Source organism: Notolepis coatsorum (genome assembly GCF_963971535.1).
Source record: "Notolepis coatsorum genome assembly, chromosome: 3".
In the NCBI taxonomy this organism is placed as follows: domain Eukaryota; kingdom Metazoa; phylum Chordata; class Actinopteri; order Aulopiformes; family Paralepididae; genus Notolepis; species Notolepis coatsorum.
In genome coordinates this window covers 95,246,763-95,269,815 of record NC_140167.1, presented here as the reverse complement: position 1 = coordinate 95,269,815, position 23,053 = coordinate 95,246,763, and the positions used below count along the sequence as shown (strand labels likewise).

At 41.2% G+C, this 23,053-nt stretch overlaps 1 protein-coding gene across 2 annotated transcripts in view; it reads left to right on the top strand.

The window, feature by feature from the left end:
* LOC311224905 (LIM/homeobox protein Lhx8) overlaps positions 1-22,415 on the top strand; it is a 24,932-nt gene extending 2,517 nt beyond the window's left edge. Inside the window, exons 2-8 of one of the 2 annotated variants that reach the window (XM_084310056.1) lie at positions 524-667; positions 869-990; positions 1,912-2,132; positions 6,839-6,942; positions 11,044-11,139; positions 15,643-15,832; positions 21,781-22,415. In XM_084310056.1, the coding sequence (XP_084166182.1) occupies positions 524-667; positions 869-990; positions 1,912-2,132; positions 6,839-6,942; positions 11,044-11,139; positions 15,643-15,832; positions 21,781-21,860 (957 nt within the window). In that variant the 3' untranslated portion in view covers positions 21,861-22,415. The remainder of the gene's footprint in view (positions 1-523; positions 668-868; positions 991-1,911; positions 2,133-6,838; positions 6,943-11,043; positions 11,140-15,642; positions 15,833-21,780) is intronic. The other variant, XM_084310057.1, reaches the window with a different exon arrangement.
* Positions 22,416-23,053: the final 638 nt, after the last annotated feature.

Genomic DNA, 23,053 nt, shown 5'->3' with positions numbered 1-23,053 from the left:
CGCAGGGCGCACCGGTGGAGGCTAACCTCGGTATGTTCCCGCAGGGCGCGCCGGTGGAGGCTAACCTCGGTATGTTCCCGCAGGGCCCACCGGAGGCTAACCGCGGTATATATGTTCCCGCAGGGCGCACCGGAGGCTAACCGCGGTATATATGTTCCCGCAGGGCGCACCGGAGGCTAACCGCGGTATATATGTTCCCGCAGGGCGCACCGGAGGCTAACCGCGGTATATATGTTCCCGCAGGATGCACCGGAGGCTAACCGCGGTATATATGTTCCCGCAGGACGCACCGGAGGCTAACCGCGGTATATATGTTCCCGCAGGACGCACCGGAGGCTAACCACGGTATATATGTTCCCGCAGGGCGCACCGGAGGCTAACCGCGGTATATATGTTCCCGCAGGACGCACCGGAGGCTAACCGCGGTATATATGTTCCCGCAGGACGCACCGGAGGCTAACCGCGGTATATATGTTCCCGCAGGACGCACCGGAGGCTAACCGCGGTATATATGTTCCCGCAGGGCGCACCGGTGGAGGGTCTGGATGAAGACTGTTCCCGCGGCTCCTGCTCGTCGTCGCTGCAGGCCATGGCCTCCGCATCCCTGCTCGGTAGAACCGTCTGCACGAGCTGCAACGAAGACATTGTGGATAAATATTTATTAAAGGTAAAGGCTTTACTGAAATATGTTTGTGCTATTTTGTGGAGTGTTTTGAGAACTGTTTCATAGGCCCGTCCAATTATTAGGTAATTCCGCACGGTTGCATAGATGTGGAATTTAATTAGCCTATACTCATAGTCATACATACACGCTTATACCCATTCAATAATTAAGTGACTTTTGCTAATTATCATGTCTTTCATTCAGGTTAACGACTTGTGCTGGCATGTGCGTTGTCTCTCCTGCAGCGTGTGCCAGACTTCACTTGGCGGTCACACCAGTTGCTATATCAAAGAAAAAGAAGTTTTCTGCAAACTGGATTACTTCAGGTATATATTTAATATATAGCTATACGCTTTTAGATCACACAAACACACTTTATATTTATTGATAAAGGATTTGCACTACAACTCGTACACCTACTGTAAATTGTACCTAAATTGCACCTCATCCCATTTCTGCTTTGCACTATATAGTATTGTATATTAGTACACTGCATAGTATTGTATATTATATGGTAACTCAGTTACGTCTATTCTGCATCGAACATTGTACATATGTCTATACTGAACACTGTGACCTCCTTTTTTTTTTTTTTTTTTTTTACTTCTAATTTATATGCTATACTATGTTATTTTATTTGATACTATCTTGTCTTGCACAGTCTCTGGAGCGTAACAGTAAGAAGCATTTTGTATAAAAGTATTCTGTACTTCTGTATGACAACTATTAAAGAAACTTGAAACTTGAAACGCCTCAACGAAATTATAGCCCGAATCCAAAACAAATAGAAAGACCGAACCATGCAGTGTTATATAAACTTGTGTTGCCGTTAATGATAACGTCACTTATGACGAGTTAACACAATCATGTATGACGATGATGATGATGATGATGATGATGATGATGATGATGATGATGATGATGATGATGCAATGATTATTATTATTGCCATCATCGTGTATTGTTCATCATTATTATTATTATTATTATTATTATTATTATTATTATTATTATTATTATTATTATTATTATTATTATTATTATTATTATTATTATTATTATTATTAGGCCCATAATATATATTTGAATCTTTAAATTGTTTTATATCCTTTTCTTCTTGTTTTAATACATCTTGGCCTATATTTAATTAAGGGTAACATGTCATATTTTATAATAAAAAAAAATGTTACACATGCCGAGTAGACTCATCTAAACACATGTTTTAACGTAAACGGTGTTAATTGCAGAAGGTATGGCACGTGGTGCGCGTGCTGCGGCCGCAACATCCACTCCACCGACTGGGTGCGCCGCGCCAAGGGCACCGTGTACCACCTGGCCTGCTTCGCCTGCTCCTCCTGCAAGCGGCAGCTGTCCACCGGGGAGGAGTTCGCCCTGGTGGAGGACAAGGTGCTGTGTCGCGTGCACTACAACTGCATGCTGGACAACCTGAAGCGGGCCGTGGAGAAAGGTGGGTCACAGTCCAGCCATGGTCGCCTGCCTGCATGGATATACAGCGAAGTCATCGAAGAATTCGTTCGAAAGACATTGTATTGCCTTTAATACATTATTAGTCAAATAGCCTATATAAATTGATACAATTAATCTGGTGATTCATCTGGTAAATTTGATATAACATTTTTGTGTGTACACATGCAGTAAATATTGCAGTGTCAAATGCACAAATCTCGGGAATAGTGTTAGTTTGACACTGCAAGATTTACTGTGTACCAGTCCTCTCTACCTCCTCTCCTCTCTACCAGTCCTCCTCTGTCCTCTCTACATAGTAAATCTTGCAGTCAAATTAACACTATTCCCGAGTATTTGTTCCCATTTGACACTGCAAGATTTACTGTGTACTTGAAAAAAATATATTAATACCATTTCATACAATAGCCTATATCTACACAGTATATATATATATATATATATATATATATATACATTGTTATTACTTGGATAGGCCTATATTTTATAGATGAGTTTTGTAAAAATGTAAATTGACAAATAGACTCTATAGCCACCCAAACAACTGCCTCTTTGAACTGCTGCGGTCAGGCAAGCACTACCGGAGTCTGGCCAGTACAACCATCAGGATGCTAAATGACAATAACACTATGTAACATCCATCAAATACACTCACAGCCAGGCATGCACTCGTGCACAAACGCGGTTAAACGCCATTTAGGTAGGTCACTGAGTCAGAAGTGTGCGCAATGATGTGCACGTGCGCTATCTCAAACCCTGCCCCTTCTCTTGATCCTCCAATCACAGCTGTCGCTTACCTCTGACTTCCTCGTACAAACAAAGTTGTACAAAGTTTGTACGAGGAAGTCAGAGGTAAGCGACAGCTGTGATTGGAGGATCAAGAAAAGAGGGCAGGGTTTTGAGACAGGTCCGACTCGTAGGCCAAGTATCCGGCCGGCACTTATCACCTAGACTTTGCATAATAATAGGATACCGATAGCATAACAACGAGAAGTGCCAAACCAAAATACAAGCCCTGTATAGGCTACCAATTGGTGGGGGGTTGGTGCCCGACTGGAAGGATGAGACAAGTTGTGCTTCAGTCTGAAGGAAACTGTCCTTCTGTAAACTAACTCTAAATTACATTGTTAATTTAGTTTGTATTTACTTTTCTAGTTTAAGTTAATTCAATTAAAGAAATTGTAACTACAATTACATTTAAAACATTGTTATGCATAATAATCATCTGTTCTGTGCGCAACCGAGGGCACATGTATGCGCGTGCGCGGGTGTGCACGTGGCGTTTGGGCATTTCCCATATTACAACTGCATCACTGCTCACAGCACACACATCCACACGCACACACTTACTTTATAAACAACTCACTGTAGCACCCACTTTAGACACTTTAGCACACATTATATATTTTTTTTGTATTTTATTTTTTTTATTATTTTGACAACACACGATAAGATATACAAGCATTATTAACAGTGCACATCCAATGAAATCACCATTTAGTTAAATGTGTTATACAGGATATACCCCTAATACCTGCTATCTAATACCCTACACACATTATGCTCTAGCTCGTACCCCCCCCCCCCCCCCCCGGACCCCCCATTGGATAATCCATCCATTATCCCTCGCTCCTAACCAGACACTACCATTATAAGCTAGCTTTTATTCTCTCCACCACTTCTAACCACATTGTCATTTTGGATTCATTGAGACCCAAAATTCTTGCTGTAGATATTTCTTGATAAATCACATCGAGATATGTAATAATCCAGACCTTTCGGCACATTTTTTCCGGTTGGAACCATCGTGATGCTATCAGCTTTTTAGCCACTGTGATACCCGATAAAACCAATCTCTTTAGCTGTGGATGTACTGCACACTCAAAAACATCATTCAGCAGTAATACAGAGGGGTGTACAGGTATATTCAGAGTTAAGAGATTTGATAATTGCTGGGTCACCTCTTTCCAGAATATCTTAACTGGTGGGCAGTCCCAGTACATGTGCATAAATGTTCCCTCGTCTCCATTTGTGCATAAGGAGCATTTGGAGTCTTGTTTAAGACCCATTCTGTTCAGTCTTATAGGAGTCAAGTATGTCCTGTGAATATAGTTAAGATTGATTTGTTGATGGTCCGGGTTCCTTGATGTAAATCGAACATTTGCCCAGGCTTCTTGCCAATCAAAATCTTTTTCCAGGTCTGGTATATCCCTCCTCCAAACTGAGTCTAGGTGGAGGGTTTCATACGAGGACGTTAGTAATTGATGATAAAAATCTGAAACAAAACCTCTCGATGTCTCTCTTTCATAGAAGAATTTTTGGTATCTGTGGTGTTCAATTGGTATCTTTAATGGAACACCGTGAGCCTTCAAACATAACAATAATTGTGCGTAAAAGTAATATGTGGAGATTAAATTTTTTGCGTATTTCTTCATAACTACAAAAACCCTGTTTGTTGAAAACATCACCTAATGAGTGTATGCCTTGCTTTTCCCATATAGGGAATCTTATAGGTCGTTTTCCAATCAAGAGTGCATTGTTATTGAATAAGGGAGTATGATTATGCCATTTATGTGGGTTAGAATATTTTTTTTGTGTTTCACGCCATATCCGGATCGCATGAGTAATTATGGGGCCAAATTTCCGTTCGCATTGCTTAATTGATAATTTAGTGTATGCTATGTCCTTCAGTCTATGTGGAGCTACTATATTTTCTTCTAAATTTCTCCAGGATACTAATGCTTGGGGATCAAACCATGTTGTCAATGGTCTTAAAGTGTACGCCTTAAAATAGTGGAAAAAATCTGGAAATGCCATACCACCATCTGCTTTGTTTCTCTGTGCGGTGGATCTTTTTATACGTGGTGGTTTGTTATTCCAAATAAATTTGTATGTGGAGGAGTGTAATTTTTTCCAGTAACCCTCTGGAGGGGGTAACGGTAGCATTGAGCTGAAGAAGTTGATTCTAGGTAGTACGTCCATCTTAACTATTGATATCCGTGCCTGTACTGAGTTTTTAAGTTTTGACCACCTGTCAAGGTCGTCTTTGATTTTGTTTTGGATTATTATGTAATTGTGCTTCACCGTTTGTCTTATGGTGGGGAATATTTCCACTCCCAAACATCTAAAGTGTTTTACCATAGGTATCTCTTCTGGGAGGGTTATATTTCTTTTTGCAGGGGCGTTAAGTGGAAGGAAAGCCGACTTCGGCCAATTTATCTTAAATCCCGATAAATCTCCAAAGTCCTCAATCAACTTGAGCAGATGAGGCAATGTGGTGTTGGGGTTTTGCATGAACAGTATTACGTCGTCCGCATATAAAAAAAATTTTATGTTGTGTGCCCTTGATTACGATTGGTTCTATGGATTGGGATTGTCTTATATATTGTGCTAAAGGCTCTAATGATAGATCGAATAGTCCGGGACTAAGAGGGCAACCCTGTAGATGAGCGTGATACCGGAAAGATTCCGGAGGTGATTATACCTGTTGTAATCATGGCCGATGGGTCTTTGTATAATACTTTAATCATATCAATGAAACCTTTACCTAACCCCATCCTTTCTAATACTGCCTATACTAGATACGACCATTCCAACCTGTCAAAAGCTTTCATTGCATCCAGGGACAGCATCGCCTTAGGCGTGGTGTCGTCCTTGTCAGCATCTAGTACGTGTGGTAATCGTCTTATGTTATCAGTGATCAAGCGGCCTCTTATGAAGCCAGTTTGGTCCGTATGAACTAAAGACGTCATATGCTTTTGTAATCTGATGGCTAATACCTTAGAGTACAGTTTGATATCGGTTCCGAGGAGGCTTAAGAGTCTATAACTACCGCACTCGGTGGGGTCTTTGTCTTTTTTAAGGAGGACTGCTCCTCCTTGACTGAGTATAAAATCATATTTAGTAATAAGGGTCCAATTATGTCCCAACAAGAGAGGTACATTTCTGGTGGGATACCGTCTCTTCCAGGAGCCTTACCACTTTGCATTTCGGATATGGCCTTCTTGAGTTCCTCTAGTGTGATCGGTGTTTCTAACTGTTTAGCGTCATCCTCTGAAAGTTTAGGGAGGTTAATTTGATTAAGATATGTGTCCATTTTGTTTTGATCGCACACATTATATTCATATTTATTGGTAAAGAGATTTGCACTACAACTCATACCTCATTGCACCTTACCCTATAAGTTGTACATCATCCCATTCTGCATTGTACTGTATATTGCATTGTAACTCAGTTTCTAATTTTGTTCTACTCTGTATTGTATATATATTGTAAAAGTATATAACACTTTTGTTTACACTTGTTACGTACTTTTGACTTCTATTTTTTACTTGTCTATTTTATTTTTATCTATATAGCACACTCTCAGGAGCAGAACAGGAACAAGCATTTCATATAAAAGTATTCTGTATTTTTGTATGACAACTAATAAAGAAACTTGAAACTTGAAATATAATAAGCATGCTTTGCAACCCTTTCACTGCCACACGACAGCCGGTTAACCCTTTACTATCACACAACCGACGGCGATGCTCCATCATTAGCATCATTAGCTCCGCATCCGCAGGGTTAACCGGCTGTCGTGTGGCAGTGAAAGGGTTAATGGATAAAGTTTTGTAAAAATGTAAATTGACAAATATATAAGCATGCTCTGCGTTAACGGATGAAAGGGTGAACCCTGTGTTGCAGGCGGCAGTGTCAGCGTGGGGGGGGCGGTGCCCACGGAGCAGGAGCTGAACCAGCCCAAGCCCTCCAAGAGAGCCCGGACCAGCTTCAGCACCGAGCAGCTGCAGGTCAGAACCATCTATCTTCTGATCTAACACCAGAACCAGAGCCATCTATCTTCTGATCTAACACCAGAACCATCTATCTTCTGATCTAACACCAGAACCAGAGCATCTATCTTCTGATCTAACACCAGAACCAGAACCATCTATCTTCTGATCTAACACCAGAACCAGAGCATCTATCTTCTGATCTAACACCAGAACCAGAGCATCTATCTTCTGATCTAACACCAGAACCAGAGCATCTATCTTCTGATCTAACACCAGAACCAGAGCATCTATCTTCTGATCTAACACCAGAACCAGAGCATCTATCTTCTGATCTAACACCAGAACCAGAGCATCTATCTTCTGATCTAACACCAGAACCAGAACCATCTATCTTCTGATCTAACACCAGAACCAGAGCCATCTATCTTCTGATCTAACACCAGAACCATCTATCTTCTGATCTAACACCAGAACCGAGCCATCTATCTTCTGATCTAACACCAGAACCGAGCCATCTATCTTCTGATCTAACACCAGAACCAGAGCCATCTATCTTCTGATCTAACACCAGAACCATCTATCTTCTGATCTAACACCAGAACCAGAACCATCTATCTTCTGATCTAACACCAGAACCAGAGCCATCTATCTTCTGATCTAACACCAGAACCATCTATCTTCTGATCTAACACCAGAACCATCTATCTTCTGATCTAACACCAGAACCAGAGCCATCTATCTTCTGATCTAACACCAGAACCTTCTATCTACTGATCTAACAGTCAGAACAGACTCCAGTCACTTCTACTGATCTAACAGTCAGAACAGACTCCAGTCACTTCTATCTACTGATCTAACAGTCAGAACAGACTCCAGTCACTTCTATCTACTGATCTAACAGTCAGAACAGACTCCAGTCACTTCTATCTACTGATCTAACAGTCAGAACAGACTCAAGTCACTTCTATCTACTGATCTAACAGTCAGAATAGACTCCAGTCACTTCTATCTACTGATCTAACAGTCAGAACAGACTCCAGTCACTTCTATCTACTGATCTAACAGTCAGAACAGACTCCAGTCACTTCTACTGATCTAACAGTCAGAACAGACTCCAGTCACTTCTACTGATCTAACAGTCAGAACAGACTCCAGTCACTTCTACTGATCTAACAGTCAGAACAGACTCCAGTCACTTCTACTGATCTAACAGTCAGAACAGACTCCAGTCACTTCTACTGATCTAACAGTCAGAACAGACTCCAGTCACTTCTACTGATCTAACAGTCAGAACAGACTCCAGTCACTTCTACTGATCTAACAGTCAGAACAGACTCCAGTCACTTCTATCTACTGATCTAACAGTCAGAACAGACTCCAGTCACTTCTATCTACTGATCTAACAGTCAGAACAGACTCCAGTCACTTCTATCTACTGATCTAACAGTCAGAACAGACTCCAGTCACTTCTATCTACTGATCTAACAGTCAGAACAGGCTCCAGTCACTTCTATCTACTGATCTAACAGTCAGAACAGACTCCAGTCACTTCTATCTACTGATCTAACAGTCAGAACAGACTCCAGTCACTTCTATCTACTGATCTAATACCAGGCCCCTCATTAAGTCACAGCAGGCATGAGAGACGGTAACGTGAAGAAACCACATCAAATAGATACTTATTGTGCAATGATAAACTCTATGATACATGGGGGGGGAATAATATTTTATATTCCTGTTTGATTAAATTAGATTAGACTAAAATGTATTGTCATCATACAGCACAAGTACAGTACAACAAAGAGAAGTTTGGCATCCAACCAGAGTGCAAATGTAGCAGTAAAGTGCAACAGCAATATACAATGTACAGTTGATAAAATGGGTACAAAATATACAAATTAGTACCACCGTGTGTAGTGCTAATCAGATGTACAGAGTTGTAGTATAATATGTACAGTGATACAGGTGTAAAGACAGTATGGTAGTAAGTCATACTGGCCAGCAGCGTAACTAAGAGTAGGATATGTAGATATAGATATAGTATCTACAGGTATGTAAAAGGATTATGTGCAGGTAAATACAGACAGGTGTGGATAGGTATATATGTGGTGAGAATATATATATATGGTATACACAGCATTTGTACATGCTATCATACAGAGTTATGGGTTATATGCAGGTGTATACGTAAGTGTAGAGGGGTTATATGGAGGTATATTCAGACAAATATGGGTGTATATACTGTATATATATGCAGTATATACATTACTGTTGTACATGCTATCATACAGAGTATATGGGTAGACTATAGTATGAGGTGGGTAGTTATCCATGTTTATTTAGTTCCCTTTATGGGTGACCTATCTCTGTTAATTAAAGGTGACATTACCTGAAATAGCTGCAGTACATTATAAACTATATGTGCTTCTCAGACGTTATTGTTTATTGTTCTCATGAAGGGAGTTGTTTTGCAGTGCATATATAATAGCCTAATAGTAAAGATATATTTTTGGCAACATTGAATTTGATTTAGATGAATGCAAAAATACATACTGATCCAATCCTCAGCAGTTATTCATAGAGCTACTCCATGTGGATCATATATTTCTGAAGACAGAAAAGGGGGGATATAGTGTACGTCAGTGGTTCTCAACCTGTGGTACGCGTACCACCGTTGGTACTTGAAAAAAAAAATATATATATTATAATACATTTTTATTTTTATAAAAAACATTTGCAGTCAGGCCACTGAACTTAGAAGCAGGCCATGCAGGCCAGTGTTTCTAGTTGCGGTGGCGTGATAGTTAGATAACCTAAGTGGGGAACAACCAGGAGATCACTGTGACAGAGAGTAATGCAGTCTAAACAGTCATACATCTTTTATTCAACTTCAGCCCTGTTCTTTTTTTTATCAAATATTTTTATTTTCTTTTTCTTTCTTTTTTTTTCCAACATGAAACAAAACATATATCACACACAATACAATAATAATAATACATAAAAAGACTTCCCAAGACAATAACTTAACACCACATGACAAGACAATAACTGATACAGACTGTACAGTGATCATCCTACATGGACACTCGCTCGTTCTCTCCCCCCCCCCCCCGCTCACCCAAGGACCTCAACACGAGTCACACTCACAATAAAAACTCACAATTCAGTAAAAAAAAAATTAAAAAAAAAAAAAAATTCCCAAACTTATATGCGTTATTTTAACTTTGCCACTGCAGCCAACCAAATTGCGATATTAGATTCCTTAACCCCTACAACACGTGCCGTGGATATTTCCAAATAGATCACATCAAGGTAGGTGAGAAACCATACCTTCGGGCAGAGTTTGTCGGGTGAAACCAACGTGAGGCAATAAAAGGTTTTGCGGCTGTGAGGCCGGACAAAATGAGTCTTTTCACCTGTATAGAGGTCGGTAATTGAGAGAGATCATTCAATAACTTCAGCCCTGTTCATAACTTTTAGATTTTTAGTTTTTTTGTAATGTCAGATAAAAAATGAAAAACTCCCACTTTTCTCAAAAGAGTTGTTGTTAAATCTGACATTACAAAGAACAAAAAATCCATCAAAATCAGTGTTGTTGCTAATCATTGACACATGCTAGCCTGTAATAATCCCCCCCAGAAAAACCTACTTTGCATTTGATATATTGAAAATATTTAACTTTTTGTGTGTTTTTTAACAATAATTTGTGATGCCATCACACAAACTGGCATTTAAAGGGTTACAATTCGATGTATTGAATATGTGGTGGTTATGATCATGGGCTGAAGTTTAATAAACGATTTATGAAAGAAAAAGTGGAATTTCTTTTATTGTTTTTACACTAATTTGTGATGCCCATCACATACACTGGCATTTAAATGGTAAAAATAAAAGAATGCCTGCACCAGAATTCAGGAAATTAAGTCTTTGTAACAAAAAAAAATCCTGCGTGAACTGTGCATAGCTGAATAGATTTGAACGTCGGTCATATGGTGGTACTTGGAGAGCCAGCTTATACATTCTCAGGTGGTACTTGGTGTAAAAAGGTTGAGAACCACTGGACTGTACGTGATATTAATCAGAACCGTCTTGTTCCCTTGCACCCCTGTATTTTAGGTGATGCAGGCCCAGTTCTCACAGGACAACAACCCAGACGCCCAGACGCTGCAGAAGCTGGCGGAGCAGACGGGTCTCAGTAGGAGAGTCATACAGGTCAGAGACTGGAGAGTCATACAGGTCAGAGACTGGAGAGTCATACAGGTCAGAGACTGGAGAGTCATACAGGTCAGAGACTGGAGAGTCATACAGGTCAGAGACTGGAGAGTCATACAGGTCAGAGACTGGAGAGTCATACAGGTCAGAGACTGGCTGAGCAGACAGACAGGCCTCAGTAGGAGAGTCATACAGGTCAGAGACTGGAGAGTCATACAGGTCAGAGACTGGAGAGTCATACAGGTCAGAGACTGGCTGAGCAGACAGACAGGCCTCAGTAGGAGAGTCATACAGGTCAGAGACTGGAGAGTCATACAGGTCAGAGACTGGAGAGTCATACAGGTCAGAGACTGGAGAGTCATACAGGTCAGAGACTGGCTGAGCAGACAGACAGGCCTCAGTAGGAGAGTCATACAGGTCAGAGACTGGAGAGTCATACAGGTCAGAGACTGGAGAGTCATACAGGTCAGAGACTGGAGAGTCATACAGGTCAGAGACTGGAGAGTCATACAGGTCAGAGACTGGAGAGTCATACAGGTCAGAGACTGGAGAGTCATACAGGTCAGAGACTGGAGAGTCATACAGGTCAGAGACTGGCTGAGCAGACAGACAGGCCTCAGTAGGAGAGTCATACAGGTCAGAGACTGGAGAGTCATACAGGTCAGAGACTGGAGAGTCATACAGGTCAGAGACTGGAGAGTCATACAGGTCAGAGACTGGAGAGTCATACAGGTCAGAGACTGGAGAGTCATACAGGTCAGAGACTGGAGAGTCATACAGGTCAGAGACCGGCTGAGCAGACAGACAGGCCCCAGTAGGAGAATCATACAGGTCAGAGGTCAGAGACTGGCTGAGCAGACAGACAGGCCTCAGTAGGAGAGAGAGTCATACAGGTCAGAGGTCAGAGACTGGCTGAGCAGACAGACAGGCCTCAGTAGGAGAGAGAGTCATACAGGTCAGAGACTGGAGAGTCATACAGGTCAGAGACTGGAGAGTCATACAGGTCAGAGACCGGCTGAGCAGACAGACAGGCCCCAGTAGGAGAGTCATACAGGTCAGAGGTCAGAGACTGGCTGAGCAGACAGACAGGCCTCAGTAGGAGAGAGAGTCATACAGGTCAGAGGTCAGAGACTGGCTGAGCAGACAGACAGGCCTCAGTAGGAGAGAGAGTCACACAGGTCAGAGACTGGCTGAGCAGACAGACAGGCCTCAGTAGGAGAGTCATACAGGTCAGAGGTCAGAGACTGGCTGAGCAGACAGACAGGCCTCAGTAGGAGAGAGAGTCATACAGGTCAGAGGTCAGAGACTGGCTGAGCAGACAGACAGGCCTCAGTAGGAGAGAGAGTCACACAGGTCAGAGACAGAGACAGCTGCTGCCACACCAGCTCTCAGGACATGTTGTAGGACATACTGTATAGTAGAAAGGGCATTGAGCAATTGGTCTAATTTATACATTGTAAAAAACAACGCAATGGATCCGATCTTTAATTTCTTTTTTAAATGTATGAGAAAAATAAGAAAACAGGGCGGCTAGGTGGTGCAGTGGGCAAGGCACTCACCACCAATGCTGGAGACGCTGGGTTCGAGCCCAGCTCTCCACATTGTTTTCAGTTTGGCTGGTCGTCCGTACTAATACAATTGGCAGTATTAGGGGGAGGGAAAACTGAGGGGTGGGGATCGGACGTTGTGGACAGCGACTCCTACAGGTCGGTTGGTGCGCCTGCGCAGTAGAATCAGGAAGCGACGGGGGCGGGGCCCCTCCAAAGCGCAGACCCCTGACGCTGAAAGATCGCGCCGCACAGGTGGAAAGATGCGACGGCTGCTACCTCGAGTATCGGAGGGGACTTGTGCTATGTATGACTTAGTCCACATTGCAGCCGGCTTGTGGGAGGCAAGAAACAGCGTTCGAGACAGGGGAGGGTTGAATTGGACGATACGAAATTGGGATGGGAGAAAAATAGAAAATGGGAGAAAAAGTGGATAAAAAAAAGAAAAATAAGAAAACAAAAAAGGAGGGGGGGGGGGTGCAAGGGCAACACCCAAAACCCACAACAGCAATCGACAACCTCAATCACAGGCAAATACAACCAGATACCATTTACTTGTTATTATCATTACATCATGATCTCTCAAGGAACCTACGGACGGCGTCCCAGTGTCCGTCCAGACCCTTGTTGACTGCCAACCTCTTAGTCGACTGCAAAAATAAATAAATAAATAAATAAATAAATAAGTATAATATAAAAAAAATATATATATTTTTTTATCATTCTTTCCAAAAGCGAGGCTAATGCTAATGGCGCGCATACCAGCGAGGCTAACTGCCTAAGAAAACTGGCACAGAGGCACTGAAAGAGGATTCCACTCGTCTAATGAACACGCTAGACAAATATCAAGATGTATCCATCAGTGGACCAATTGCATGCTTTCGCAGAGAACAAGAAGCCTTCAGTGGACTCCTTCAGACATTAAGCTTCACCCCCCACAGCCCAAATGGGCTGCTGGCTGCTGTTTTGATAGGGTTAGGGTATTTACTAAAAAAACACAACACACATCACTTAATACGGACTGTATTGATTTATTTGTGACGTGAAATAAATCTCGGCCCGGTGCCGATCGGGCTTAACCCTTTCACTACCAACTGGTTAACCCTTTCACTGTGACAATACAGAAGGTTAACCCGTTCACTGCCACACGACAAAGTGTTAACCCTTTCACTACCACACTACAGACGGTTAGTGAAAGGTTAACCGTCTGTAGCGTGGTAGTGAAGGGGTTAACCTTTTGTAGTGTGGTAGTGAAAGGGTTAAGAGGTTAAAGGTCACGCTCCCGAGCCAGCTGGACAGAAGAATATGGATTAGGGGCAGCCCTGAACATAAACTATTAATATTTGAGACCAATCCTCTTGACAAGGTTGCCTTCTTAACCCTTTCACTGCCACATGACAGAAGGTTAACCCTTTACTATTACACAACCGACGGTCGCCGGCTGTTGTGTGGCAGTGAAAGGGTTAACCCTCTGTGTATTGTCGCAGTGAAAGGGTTAACCGTTTTGGTAGTGCGGCAGTGAAAGGGTTAAAGAGCTGATCGCAGCACAGCTCCCTCATTACATCTTTCATTCATAACCGATGGTAATTGTGCATAATGTTAAAAAAGGAAGATTCCAAAACCTGATCTAAAAGTTGTTGGAATGGCACGCTGTTTTCGCTACAGATCTGTCCCACTGTTGCTGCAATGCCTTGACTCTGCCAAGTTGTATTACATAAAGTGCTTTCTCCAGCAGAAAGGATGGGGTTACACCAGATGGGACAAGATGGAAGAGAAAGCCCCGTTATATTAAATCTCCTGTGCAGCTGTTTCACAATAGAGCATGCAAATCTAATAAGCATCATGTTATGCAATAGAGGTGGTGGTTTTCTTGACACTACTACAATGATGCCAAGGACATTGTTCTTATATTATGTTGTTATGCAATTTCAGCACAAGAGGGATATCAATTAAATATACATTTTCAGTCATTATGTCCCATAATGCAGCATAAAAAATATCCCCAGCTTTAACACTTTGAATGCCCAGCAGGGGGCGCACATTTAGTGCTTGAATGCCCACCATCCGCTTCAATGTTAACGTTAATATCGCCTAATCTATGTTTTAAATTATGGCTATGTGTCTAATCTGCCTGTCGCATTATCAATGACCCATTTCCAGTCAACATTGTCGAAGCGGATTGTTTTTTTATCGGTTCATTTCCGTTTTATAGCATTTTGAAAAGCCCTCGTTTTCACGGAAAAAATAAGAGATTCCATGATAATCGCCCTGTACTGTAATATTCTAGAACGTTGTCATTTTTCGGCCTATTTATGAATGGTTTTCAAATAAACGCTAGATTATCGATAGTATATGTGTACGTGTGCACGCTGGTGCCACGCGCTGAAAATCGATTCTCTCAGTTCCTGATTGCTTACAGTCAAACAGCCATATCACATTATAGGGGAAAAGCTTATATCTCCGTGAAAACGGGTCTGATTATCCTAAGACTGGTAAAATAGATTCCTTACCTGAGATCAGATGGTATCCAAATGGATTATTCCAATTCCTGATAGCCATTCCAAAAATCAATCCTGTTATTGATCCCACGCGTATACTGTAAAACACAGTAACCACGCTGTGCTGAGGGTCCAGCATGAAGCTGATCGGCCCCGGTTACATGCGTGAGAGGTAAAATGTGGAGTCCGGGTTTTTTTTTCTCATGCATTTTCATTGAGTCCAATCCAAAAGGGTGAATTACCATCTGGGAGACAATAGGGGGCGCTTTTTTCACATCTGAGCGCCTGGGGTGGCTGATTTACCAACGGTAGACTCGGTTGATGAAATATGAATTCAGATCGCTAATAAAAAAACAAAAACGTTATTCTCGTTATGGGCATTCAACCAGCGGGGGGTAAACCCGAGAATATTCGTTATGGGCATTCAAAGGGTTAACAGGAAGCCTCCTCTTCCCTAGGTGTGGTTCCAGAACTGCAGAGCGCGCCACAAGAAGCACGTGAGTCCCAGCCACTCCTCCATTGTCCCCATGAGCTCCCTGCAACCCGGTCGTCTCTCCCAGTCCACCCCGACCCTCGAGGAGCTGCAGTACACGGCCTACGGGGGCCCAGAGGGATCCATGCTCTCCGCGCTACACTCCTTCATAGACGGTAGGCACAGAACTCTCCTAAATTGAGTGGTAGTAAAAACTTATTTTTTTTTTTTACAGAAGGTTAGCCCTTCTGTAATGATGGAGCATCGCCGTCGGTTGTGTGATAGTAAAGGGTTAACCTTCTGTCGTGTGGCAGTGAAAGGGTTAATCATCAAGCTATTCTCTTTCACATCGTTTTATTATAGCATTATTCACGTCAGCTGAAACTTAAAGGAAATACAGTACACTTCCATCTTCTCCAGAGTCAGAAGAAGATAGATATCAATTTACTCTCTGTGCATCCAGTACAGAGAGATATCCTGTTGCATGCTATAGCCTAGCAAGACCTGGAAAGTTAGCCTAGCTCCATCAAAAGTGAAGAAATACACCTTCCAACACCTCAAAAATGGTCTTATTTACATGGTGTAGCTTGTGTATTAGTTTAGAGATTTTGGGATATGTGTGAGATTATGGGCATAAGAATATTTCTTTTGGTGAAGTGTTTAAGAACTGTTAGTATGCGTTTGATTAGCTGGTTCCATACAGCATATATATATATATATATATATATATATATATATATATATATATATATATATATATATATATAATATTAGTGCTGTCAAACGATTAAAATATTTAACTCGATTAATCGCATGATTGTCCATAGTTAACTCGCGATTAATCGCAAATTAATCGCATTTTTATTTGTTTTACCTTAAACAGATCTTTTTCAAGTTCCAAGTTTTAATACTCTTATCAACATGCAAGTCAACAAATGCTTGCTTTATGCAGCCATTTAACACAAAAGGATGACCCTCATGCATTGCAAATTTGCATCAAATTCAAAACAGTGATGCACAAAATAACTTAAAAGAAAATAATAATTTAAAACAATGAATAAAGTGTGCATGAAATAATAGGGGAAAGAAAACGTTAGGAACTTGTTACATTCACACACACAAGGGCTGATTAATCACACCCCCCCCCCCTCTCACACACACTCTCCCAGCTCTCTTTCTCTCTTGCCCCTTCCTCATCTCTCTCACCCCCCTCTCTCTCTATATCTCACACACACACACACACACACACACACACACACACACACACACACACACACACACACACACACACACACACACACACACACACACACACACTTCAGAAACAAACATAGTATCAATGAGAGCATCAATAATACACCTGAGCGAAGTCTAGTAATTTTTTTATTTTTTTTGTTAATCTTGAGTTAAAAAAATTAGTGGCATTAATAGAATCGGGAGTTAACGCGTTAATATCGCGATAACTTTGACAGCCTTAATAAATATATATATATATATATATATATATATAAAATACATAAATATAGAACAAAGTTAAGACAAAGAACACAAAATAATTAAGATAAATAAAATAAATAAAAACACACATTTCTATTTATTTGTACAGAATTTTTTTGAGTAATTACAGAAATATTTGCACATGACTAATCTAATCTACAAATTCCTACTGGAATATACAGAGTAAAGTGTGACAGAGCATTATGCAACAAACACAGACGGTAAACAGATAGTGTATACATACTGTGTAATACGTCACGAGACAAAGCTAGATCTGTAATATGGCGGGAAGAAGATAAATATCCAGTACAATGATGTTTTAATTCAGCCAGAAAAAGCTTATTGTCGACTGTTAATGTCATAAGTATAATTTATTCAGCTTCAGATGTATAATTTGATTGGTTGTAAGTGTTTTAGTGCCACTGAACTTAGAAGCAGGCCAGGCCAGTGTTTCTAGTTGCAGCGGCGCAATAGTTAGATAACCTAGGTGGGGAACAACCAGGAGATCACTGCAACTCACACGAGTTGGAGAACTATCTCTCTCTCTTGCTCACACACACACACACACACACACACACACACAAAGGGAGCCGCATGTGATTGGTGGAGGCGGGACCCTTACAAAAACAAAAAATCCATCAAAATCAGTGTTGTTGCTAATCATTGACACATGCTAGCCTGTAATAATCACCCCCAGAAAAATCTACTTTGCATTTGATAGCCTATATTGCAAATATATGCCATCACACACACTGGCATTTAAAGGGTTAGAATTATAAAATGAATATGTGGTGTTATGATCAGGGCTGAAGTTGAATAAAAGATTGTATTATTTTCAATCTGACATTATAAAAAAACAGAAAATCCATCAAAATCAGTGTTGTTGCTAATCATACATATGCTAGCCTGTTTTTTTAACAATAATTTGTGATGCCATCACAAACACTGGCATTTAAAGGGTACAAATAAAAAAAATCCTGCACCAGAATGCAGGAAATGAAGTCTTTGTAACAAAAAACTTCCTGGTGGGGGACCCCCAGACCCCCTGCTTAAAAAGTGGCCTGACTGCGTCCTATTTTTCTACAACGGAGTTCGGCGATTTGCGAATCAACTTCCAAAGAGTGCCTAAGCTTAACCGTCGGAATCAGGGCAGGCGTTCTATCGCCATGCATGCTCTAAGACAAACTCTAACCTTAACCGACTTCGAACGAGCGGCTAAGCCTAACCAGTGTAGAAACTTGCGGTCCCACGATGGGCGTACATGTCACATGACCAGAAATGACACTGGCCAATCAGATTCGCAAATCGCCGAACTCCGTTGTAGAAAAATAACAGGCGGCCTGACTGGGGCTATATTTAGCACTATATTTCCTGGCCTGAATGATTTCCCCAGTCCGGCCCTGGTTAAAAGCCTCCAATGCTTATTAGTGTGTGTGCGTTTGAACGTTTGCATGTTTCAACCATACATTTAAATTTTTTTACCTCCTATAATAGTGGGGTCGTGGCTCTCTGACACCGTTATTTCGGGGGTCGCGGCCTGAAAACTTTTGGAACCCCTGTTTTAGATCACCCTCTTTGTCGGATGAGGAGGCGTGGCCAAAGAGGCTGGAACCAGGAAGAGGGAAGACAGACAGGAAACTTAATGGCAGGCGATGACATAGATATATATAGAACACTAGATAGCTTACCCGCGCTGCCGGCCAATGGAGAGCGACGTCGTCATAGGCCGGCCATCTTGCCCCAGGCAGCTCAGCTACTGATAACATTAATGTCTATGGTGCATGTACTATTTAAATAACCATAGATTGCTCAATTCTTTACCGATTTTCAAACGGGTTGGTTTGCTATAAACATCAAAGATGTAGTTATGATACTGCATACTTATAATTATGGACTTTCATATGAAAATAACTTTTTACAAACCGCTTGAATCATAGCCACGTTAATAATGCTTGTAATAAACCAAACCGTTTGTAAATCCGTCAATATTTCAGCGAGTTATGAGTATTTTTGTCTGTGCAGATCACTCATCCTCCAACAGCTACCATAGAACGTAAAAGAAAGGCTGACTGGAGCAAGATGGCGGTGGTTCAGCGACGCTGGTGACTCCGCCTTAAGCTATCTAGTGTTCTATATATATCTATGGGCGATGACATATATAACTAGATGGTGCAGGGCGGAATCTCACCGGTGGCCATCTTGCCACAGGCAGCACGCCCACTCATAACATGAATGTCTATGGTGCATGTACTATTGAAATAACCATAGCTTGCTAAATTTTCAACCGATTTACAAACGGTTTGGTTTATTACAGACGTTATTAACATGGCTATGCTTGGACAATGGACATGTTGAAATTATTTTCATATGAAAGTCCATTATAAGTATGCAGTATGATAACTACATCGCTGACGTTTATAACAAACCAAACCCTTTGAAAATCGGTTGAAAATTTTGCAAGCTATGGTTATTTCAATAGTACATGCACCATAGACATTCATGTTATGAGTGGGCGTGCTGCCTGTGGCAAGATGGCCACCGGTGAACTACACTGTAGATTCCGCCTTGCACCATAGTTATATGTCATGTGGGCGTGCTGCCTGTGGCAAGATGGCCACCATGTGGCAACGTCGGTCTCCATTGGCCAGAAGCGCGGCTGAGTCATCTAGCCTTTATATACAGTATGTCTATGGGCGATGACCTCAATGAGAATTCAACACGTCATTCATGAAACTGACTTATAGCAATCAACTATTTACTGCTTAAATATCAGGAATGTCAATTTCAATATTATAAATAAAATATTTTCTCAATTTGATGTCAAAACTAGCCAAATGGTTAGTATATAACTAGCCAAAATATAAATCCCTTTTACAAAGATCCACTGAATGACATTCGGAGTTTAAACTGTCGATATGTTTCTAAGACCCTAAACATGGTAAACCTGTTGCTCAGTCCAATAAGCCTCCTCTACTTTTACTGGTATACTGTAAGCAATTTTACATCTCACTCCATTCATTCCGTAGAATCCCTTGTCTACATATTTCCCCCACAGCAGGTGACGGAAGTAGCTAGGGAGCTCCATGTCTCGGCTCCTCCCGTCTCTGGCGTGGCCTTCTGTTCACTAGATACTATAGATGGGTTTCTCCTCAAAGTCAGACACATCAAGGAGGCAAAAAGGACCATAATCCTGGTCAGAACAATAAAAAAAAAAGACTACAATATATCTGCATTTGTTAGCCACGCTAGCAATCAATCCATGACAAAGCTATATGTAAAAGATGAAAGACTCACGGCCATGCTGATTTGGCAAAATAATTTTCTTTTGAAACTACTTTTTTTTCAGGGGAATGTCAAGTTTTCTCCATGGACTCCCATTGTACCTTTTTTTGTGTGCTGCAGCTCAATGCAGATAGAAGGCAATTCTGTCACGTTGGTCAGTTGGCTCGAACATAGTGCGTTTATAAATAAGAAACCCCCAAAGTCCCTCCTCTTCTGCTGGACCCACATAAGCTATTTTGGAAAGCATTATGAACAGTAGTCAACAATGAGACAACATTTATTTTGATCCCGTTTGAATTGTGCCACGAATTACACATGTGATGTTTGTTCATTTAAAAGGTGTAATTATCAGATAGCTAACGTTACATTATAGCATCAAGGGTTGAATTGTATCCTTTTAAATACAGAAGTTATTAACCGTCTGTAGTGTGGTAGTAAAAGGGTTAACCTTCTGTAGTGTGGCAGTGAAAGGGTTAACATTCTGTGTTGTCGCAGTGAAAGGGTTAACCCTTTGGTAGTGAAAGGGTTAAATGGGATAAAACCGTGTCTCTCGCCAGTGACTGCCATACATGTGACTACTGTCCATATTATGGTCCCATGGTGGTTAGCAGAAGGGGAGGGACTTGTCTCTCTATAGGACGCTAACGGTGAGCGCCACTCAACTAGATGTGAGTGAGGGGCCAATCAGAGCAGCTAGACGTGACTGGGCCAATCAGAGTAACCTGTGCATATTATTATGCAATATTTCAAAGGAAGCAGATCGAATATCTGAAAGGGCTGGATTCTGTTGATATCAAATAATCATAAATCATATAAGAGATCAAAGGGTAATTTTGTCAACAACAGTTCTAACATTTTGGGTGATTTTATGTCAACAGACCAGGGTTCCCACAGACATTGCAAAATGAAATTCAAGGACTTTCAAGTACTTTTCTAAGCACTATTTTCCATTTTAAAAGGGCATTTAAAAGGATACAATTCACTTTTAAATGCAGTTTTTTTTATTGAAAAGAAAATCAGATCCAATATGTATGGCTTAAAACGAATTTCCGACAATTGGTTACACTTTAGATAAAAAAATTATATTTCTTGATTCAGAACTAATTCATCATGGATGAACAAAACGTTCTATGCGAATGGTTGATTTCAAGGACTTTTTAAGCACCTTGTTAAAGTAATGGGCCGTTTAAGGGATCCCAGGCCTCGACTAAAAAAAAAAAAATCAAGCACTTTAAGCACTTCAAGGACCTTGTGCGAACCCTGACGTACATTCTGTTAAAAAATGCAACAAGATTGAAAAGCGTGTTTTTCATTGTACTGAACCTTTAACTCTCCTCCTCCACAGTCCACTCCCCTCCAGCCATGTTGTTCCAACCACTGATTCCCCCTCACACTATGACCTCCCTGCACGTGTCACACGCCTGAGCTGCTCGTACACGTATACATACACACATCTGCTCAAATGGACACACACACGCGGAGCAGCAGCCTCAGACACCACCAGTGATACTCCAACGGCCTCCCAGAGAAATCATCAGCATCCAGTTCCGTGAACTCCTTGGTACCGTCACTCTCTCAATAGATGACAGAGACAAAAAAAATTCAGATGAACACTAAAGGCTTTTCTTCTCCTCAAAACCTCAATTGTTACACGTTTATATTTGTTGAAATCGATTTTGTTCATTGCAAAACATATTATGGATGGCTTATCATTTACAATCATAAATGTACTGTATGTATATGTGGAAAATGAGTACTTTATGGAGTAGTGTTTCTTTGTGTAGTTGTTGCCACAGTGACAATGCTGCTGTGCGTCAGCTTTTGCCATTTCAACACAATGTTAACTTATTCTGAAGATAAACTTGAAATATGAAACGTTTGTATAGCAGTGTTTTGACTATCGTGCTTTAATTTATTTATTGTATGATGTATGATGATGTTTGAGATGTCCGTTTTGGAAAATAAACGTTTAATTTAAGGAAATAATCTCAATAAAAAAACGTGTGACACCATTTAATGACATCAGATGAGTGAAAACGACACAACGGTTACTGTTAAGGACAAATAACTCAGCCAGGTGATAATAATAGCATCTGTTTATTAATTAAAAAAACACAGTACCACAAAAAGATTCACGATTGAATCATGTGCACAGTATACAGATGCAGTACATACTGCTATGAAATACATACTGTAGTGTACGAATAAAAAATATATAGTAAAGCTATTTACATTATAATTTGGCAATAGATTTCTGTATTTCTGTACCATTGAAAATTGGAAGATACACAGCAGACTCTGTCGGCTATAGGACTCCCTTTCTCTGTCTGCTGGCTGGTGAGCGTTGCCATCTTAAAATAATATTTGACTGAAGAGGTTGTGGTAAAGAAATTGACGCACATTCTAACCAAGTGAGTGGCTTTACTTGTGTCTACTTGTTGACTGTGGTTGACCAAAAGAATCCAACTCCCACACAGGAGGGGAGGGAGGGAGGGGGAGAGAGAGAGAGGGAGGGGGAGAGAGAGAGGGAGAAAGGGAGAGAGAGGGGGGGAGAGAGAGAGAGGGATGGAGAGAGAGAGGGGGGAGGGGCAGATACAAACACTGTATTCACTGTTATC